The 6,933-nt window shown below is 45.8% G+C and overlaps 1 protein-coding gene across 1 annotated transcript in view; it reads right to left on the minus strand.

Moving 5' to 3' along the window:
* The window catches only part of TM9SF2 (transmembrane 9 superfamily member 2), a 36,376-nt gene extending 30,160 nt beyond the window's left edge, over positions 1-6,216 (minus strand). The window contains exon 1 of the mRNA XM_035898111.1: positions 6,078-6,216. Within this exon, the coding sequence (XP_035754004.1) occupies positions 6,078-6,216 (139 nt within the window). The remainder of the gene's footprint in view (positions 1-6,077) is intronic.
* Positions 6,217-6,933: the final 717 nt, after the last annotated feature.

Consider the following 6,933-nt stretch of genomic DNA (forward strand, 5'->3'; position numbering starts at 1 on the left):
ACCACCGGCACCGGCCCTCCCCGGGACCGCGGGGGGGCCACCCGGCCGCCGAGTCCACGGGCGGTGGGAGCGTCGCCCAGCGGCCATTTAGGAACCCCGCCTGGAGATCCCAGCGAGGCCTGGCCCTGCTCCTCGTCGGGCTGCGCTGGCTCTGCGGCTCTTACTTATTTTTTTTTTTAACTTTATTTTGTCTTTTTTAATTATCAAGGGGTTTGCTACGGACAACTGCCCCGGTTTTCAAACTGAACTTGAGGTGAGACTACTGCTGGCTGAGTGGAGCCAGGGAGGAGACAGACAGACAGACAGATGTTGGCTGTGGCGGACATCCGCTACAGCTCAACATTCAGAACAACCTGGACCCGTGTTCCCTCTGTGGCACAATCTACTGAAAGAGAATCCCCACCAAAACCCAAAAAAAGACCCTATGGAAGGGGCAGGCCTATAAAGTCTGTTGTTGTGATAACAATAATGTATTTGAGGATGTTTCTCACATTTCCATTTTACCTCTCCCTACTTCCTAATATTTTCCATCAGTTTGGTTTTGTGCAGCTTTAGAAACTCGAACGACAGCCTTTAATGAAAAACCATATTTATAAACATTGCAGTGTTTCCACTAGTTTCCATGATTCACACATCTTTGATTTCCTTTCTTCTATTTATTGCAGGGTTTGGGGGATACATCTCCTGCTCAGCCAATCCTATACATAGCCAAGGTCTTCAGGCAGCCAAGGTATTGCCAGCAAAGCCAGAAAGGCATGAGCAGGGCTGTCCAAAGGGATGTCTGGTCTGTGTTCTGCAATGCAATGCCCAGGTGCCTGAGAAAGCAGTGAGATACCTGGCTACAGGCGTGGCTGGCCTGTCTGTGACAGGATGGAGCTCCAGGTGGGTTAACTCACACGGCATCTGACCAGATGCAGGGTTGAGCATTTAAGCACCTAGGCCATGTAACATAATCCTTAAGTAAGGTTATTTTAATATATTTTCTACGTTACATAAGCCGTGCTTAGTTTTATATAAATACATGTTAATTTGTGGCATACTCTGTACAGTAGATATTTTTGAAACCTATTTAAAATTTAAGTTGTTCATCTACCTTTCTCGTTCCTAAGTCTAATTCCTACTTGTCTCATCCTGTAGGTATCCTAAGAGCGCAATTATTAGATCAAGCCCTGTGACAAGTGCAGCTGGAGAAGAATTCCCAGTTCCCTCTTTTTATTTAAAATTGCTCATGGTTAGGGTAATCAGGTGGTAAATGACCCAAGTTCAGTTTCTCTTCTGCCACAAGGGAGTTCAAACATATCTCCCATTTCCCAGGTTAATATTCCAAGCAAATTACTTTTGTGGGCCTAGTTCCATTCCTTCACATGAGAGAATATCTAAAAGCCTTTGCCCATTTAATCCTCATCTTGCTTGAGAATGCTCCAAAAGCCACACGATGAGTAGGAGCTGCGGTGTGCTTTGTGATCTGTTTAAATCCCTCGCCTTACTCTGCTTTCGTGGCTACAAAACCTGCTGACTCAGAGCACTTTTAAGGGGTGCTCCGCCAGTTGGTGCAAAGAGCATTTCAGTGGATGTGATGCCATATGCTATGACGCCCCCTCCTCTCTGCTCTACGAAGATGACACAGAAAAACATTTTTCAGGCTGTGTTATTAATTCAATATAGCAACTCTTTCAGAGCAACTATAACCATGGGTAATAATCCCAGGAATGGCTGTGGTCCTTGAGATCGAATTTCAGCCTGGGCAAACCCCACCTTCTCTAATTTAACAAGAACTTCAAGTGGGAATTTGCTTGACAATTTCTCATCTTAGATTTCCCCCCTACGGGTTTTACAGCCATAGGTTACAATTCAGGGGGTGTGGTTTTAGTACCAGAGGAGCAAGTATCACAGGTTTTATCCTCAGAAATTCCAAGATTATGCAAGACTGAAATAAAACACAGGAAAAATTACTGTTTCAGAGATTAATGAACAAACAGAAGCCAAAGCAAAAGAAGACCCTGTTGTTTTTTTTTTCCTGAGAAATTCTTGTGATAAGACGATAAAAAGGCAAGAATGTAAGAGTGGCCAGAAACTGCTGGGAAAATAAGTGTCACTTCTTGAGAAATGTTACTGTTCTTTTTATCAGAAACTGTTGTGAATAACTTTTGCTATCACTGCGGTGGTTCTCACCCTTTGCTGCTTATGTCTGGGCTGTGAGGGGCACCTCCTTCATTTGGGGATTCACAGCTCTCATAGTTTAGTTCTTCATTTCAGAAACCAACTCTTAAACACCCCTTGTATCCTACAGCTCAGTGGCTAGTGCCTTCTCCCAGCATATTCCCTCCTTTGCCCAGGGGCACTGAAACCTGCTTTTCTCACTACAGCGCTTTAGAAGCTAAGCTTTGGGGCTGTTCCACTTGCTGTGGAACAGGTAAATACTCCTTGCTGTGGAACAGGTAAATACTCCTTGCTGTGGAGGGTGCAAGCAAGTTCTTTTCCCCCAGTACAGGTTTTACAGCCACAGGTTGCAATTCAGTGGGGCTGATTTTAGTACCAGAGAGCAGAATAATACTCTGCGGCATAATGTTTCAGGTGCCCACTGGATACATCAAACATCCACTTTCCTGCTAACAGTAACTTTTTTTCCTTTAAAAGTTTAATATAAACTGTATGTTTGCAGCCTGGAACCCAAACCTCTCTTCTTGCGGATGTGTTCCACTAACAACTAAAATAACAGGGTTTTAAGTGAGCGCGGTCTTTTTCTCTCCCGAGACAATCGGCACTAGTAACTTAATGACAAATTCCATTTTGGGGGGAAATCTCTTGCTGTTAAGTAGCCCCTAGACTGGTAGTTTGGTCATTTTTCTAGAAAGCGAGAAGTATAGGTGAGGACCTCATCAGGTAGAAGTTGAATTGAAGGCCCAGATGGCTGCACGAAGGATGATTGCTGATATCAATTTTCCCCCAGCAGGTGTATCAAGTGTGTCTGAGAACTTCTCACAGATGAAACAGGTGAAGGGTTATGATTTGCGAAGATCAATGCTACTTTGGCCTGAGGGGGTTTGAGCAATGCAGTCCTGCTAAACACAAGGTAGTCTACAAGTGATTGGAAGACAACTTTTAGGGAGCTTTGAGGCTGAAAATGGAGGGGGCTGTGTGCCTCCTCAGTGAGGTGACAGCAGAGCAGGGTTACGGGGGGGTTATGGCTTTCTGCGTGAAGTGGAAGTCGAGCACATCAAGCGCCCCAGTCCTTTTGTGGATCCAGAGCTTTCTTGGCAATAGCAACGTGTCATTTGACCACATTACCTGTGGGACTGGTGGGAGTGGAGGCGTTGCGTGAGCACCCCCCAGCCCACGCAGATGGATGGCAGCATCATCTGTGAAGCACCAAAGCACCAGGGCAGAGATCCTGCCGGTTTCCCTCCCTCTTTCCCAAGGCACAGTCCTCCGGTGGGTAGGTGTTGGTCTCCTGCAGCTCAGGACCGCTGCAGGAGCCATGCTGCAACCTGCGACTACCCTGCGGGGCTTGGTGGCATGTAAGGTGTGCTGCTCCTTTGGGCTAAAGTAGAGCTGCCACGTTCCAGGAAAAAGTGTGCCCTTCTGAACCACAGTCTGCTACCTAAGTAAACAGTGCAGTATTTGGACTAGTCACACCGTGTGTAGAAACCCATCTCGTTGTGCCATTGCTGTCTTTGGTTTTATGACTTAGAAGTCTGTTTGGTTTTTGGGTGGGGTTTTTTTTATTTTCTTTTTTTTTAATCTTTGTTCAAGGCATTAGATCCAGTGCCTCCTGTGACTTTATGACCAGCTTCAAATTAATATTTAACACAAATCCTTTCCGGCTTTCGGTGTACTTTAGAGGCCTATGTCCTTTTCCCTACTATTTCACACGGTGCTAGAAATGTGCAGTTGGTCTGATACCCGACTCCCCAAATTAAAAAGAGAAAGGACTGACTCAATAAAACAGTCAAAGAGCTCTGTAAAGTAAAAACCGCTACTGAATTACATCTCAAAAGAAAATGCTGAGATGATTATACAGCCATCACTGTATATTTAAGGTTAAATTCAGTTCGGCTGACTCCTCTGCCTAGGCAATGGGGCAGAGCTTTTGGAGAAGCGAGTGTGCCAAGAGGGATGTGCTGCTGCCTTGCAGCACACACGAACCAGACTCCTCTGGGAGGGAGAGGGGGCACGCTGCACCAGCTAGTGCGGCCTGAGCACTACCGGCCTTGGGAGCAGCTGCATCTATGACTCTCGTCAGCAGTTGCTATAGGTAAGGTTTCTATGAGGTCCCCAGTGGATTTTAAATCAGCACAAAAGAAAGTGTGGGAAGATTGCTGCCTGACTGGCCCACGTCTCCCACATTCGGAGCGGGTCTGGTTCAGGCTGCACCAATTAGCTTATTCGGCCCTCGGTGTGTAATAATATAATTGCTGTTCACATTAGTACCAATTATAGGGATTGGGAAGAAACAAACCTTCACACAGGAATATGTTTGTGGATGAAACAAAGGGGAATGGTTTCTTTTTATAGCTCTGTAAGCCCCAGAGCAAAAGCAGGGAGCATGGTCAGTAATTAATAGTTTCACTGTAAGCTTAAATATCTAAGCTTTTCCAAGTTTCCAAGCTTAAATATCACTCTTGGTGATCACAGTTTTCTATCAACTGGGAAAAGAATAATCTGTATTTTTTTTCCCTTCAAGAAGAGACCGTTCAGGATCTTTGACTAGATTTTTCTGGGGAAAAAAAAAAAAAAGAAAAATTCTGTGTCATAATCTATATCAAAATGATTCTAATCTGTAAATGGGAACACACAGACACGCACACACAGATACCATCTGGTTATTAGCAGTTAATCTGTGGTCATATTTCTCAACTACTTTGTCCTCACCCTGTATCCTTCTGTGGCACGGTGTATTAACGTGTGCAATCAGCTACATTCATTGAGAAAAGACCTTTACCCAAGTACACTTCCTGGTGGTGAATTTTGCACCATTGTAAAGCAAATCACGTTTATGAAATAGAGATTAAGGGAAGCCTTCCTGGAACAAGGCAGTAAAGGCTGCAGAGCTGATTTGGGATGTGGCTGCTGGAAATCTAGACAAGAACCGTGAATGCACTGAGACAACTAAATCCTTTTGAGACTCCTATTTTCCCACTAATTTCAATTGGGAATTATGTGCCAAATTAGGAGATGAGTGTTCATGTACATTGAGTTTGCACTGTGCTTCTTAGGTCTTAATTTTGGTCCTTGAATTTTGTAAATGGTATGATGGGTATTGACTCGTAGAAAGAGTAACAATTTCTCCCCACCAGTACTGCAGGAATTGCTCTACCAGATGTCTGGCACCGCCTGGCATTTACGTCTCTAATGACGACTATAGAGTGCTCCGTAAGAAGCACTGTTTAGAAAGGGAGTTTTTCAATAATCCCTTCAGTTCCTGGAATTTTATGACCTGAACTATGAGAAAGGTTATCTGCCGTAACTTTTTATCCTGCTTTGTCAATGTGATCCAACTGCAACCATGACTGTTCCTCTTAAAGGCTTAAGGCTTTTTCGATTTCAGAATACTTTGGTCTCAGTTATGACATAGTGTATCTTCCCTTGACAAATAAATGATTAATTATGTAAGAAAAATCTCTTTATTTGTTTCAAATCTGTAGCTTTTAAATTTCATCCCCCATTCCCAGTACTGAAGAAAGGGGGTAGATGGCAGAGCATGGTTTCCCTATCCTGCATCACCAGGCTTCTCCCATGACTACTCTTTAGGCTAACCGGACTGAGGGAAAAATCTCGGCCCTGGGGTCCTTCAAACTCTGAGGAATATTCCTATCAAAATAAAAAAAAAAATCCTGAGCTGGTGAAAAGGTGTCCTCTAATACACAGGACTTTCAAATGGCAGAGAAAGCGGGATTGGGGCAAAGCGATGCTGGAGTTATAGTGTCCCCACCCCTTGGGACCTAACCCGCACCAAAATAGATCCACAGGATCCACCAGCTAAAATGATGTATAGGTTGTCCTAAATTACACCAAGCGTCGGGCTGCTACCCTTATCAGATGCTACAGAAACAGCTACACATCGCCTGTGTCCCGACCTTTGTCGTACCCAGTGAGGCGGGTGGGATGGCGGGCATCCTCCCCGGGATGCCACCAGCAGGAAGGTGGCCTGAGGAAGGCCTCCCGCAGTCCTGTGGCCGGGCCATGCTTCAGCTGAGCAGCCAACGTTTGGAGCATGTACCTGGGCTCATCCCCCCACCCCCAGCAGACGCTACTCCACGTGGCCCATCCCTGCCTCTCGCACCAGGGTCAGAGCAAGCAGTGCCGGGCAGGAGATGGGTGAAAAGATCATGAAAGAAGCAGCCAAGGGCTGGTGACTTGTGCTGGGAGGCGGCGGGCAAGTAACCCTGCTCCATTTTATGGTAGTGCTTCGCCCGCAAGTGCCCGCTGTGAGTGAGATTGCCTGGGCTGGTGCTGTCCTTTATCAATTTTGCTCTCAGCAGGCTCCCCAGGTGAAGCATTTCATTGCGGGAGTTGGACTCTGCTCTCTCCTTGACAGCCTGACGTAGAAAGCAGGGAAAGGAAAGAAGGGAATAAATGGCCGGAGAAAAGCAAAAGCAGGACAGAGAGGGGATGAGGAGCAGGATGTGTGTTAAACGGTAACGGTAATTCAGTACATCCAGCCCTCTAATTCTGGGGGAATTTGACACTGAAAAGAGCTTTACTTAGCTCTTTTAGGCTTAACACTTAGAAGAGAGGGTTACAAAGCACTGGAACAGGCTGCTCAGGGGGGTTGTGGAGACTCCTTCTCTGGAGATATTCAAAGCCCGCCTGGACGATGTCCTGTGCAACCTGCTCTAGGTGAGCCTGCTTTAGCAGGAGGGTTGGACTGGATGATCTCCTGAGGTCCCTTCTAACCCCTGCCATTCTGGGATTCTGTGAAGTAAAAGAAGG

The sequence above is a fragment of the Egretta garzetta genome, unplaced genomic scaffold (assembly GCF_000687185.1).
Source record: "Egretta garzetta isolate BGI_Z169 unplaced genomic scaffold, ASM68718v1 scaffold257, whole genome shotgun sequence".
NCBI lineage: Eukaryota > Metazoa > Chordata > Aves > Pelecaniformes > Ardeidae > Egretta > Egretta garzetta.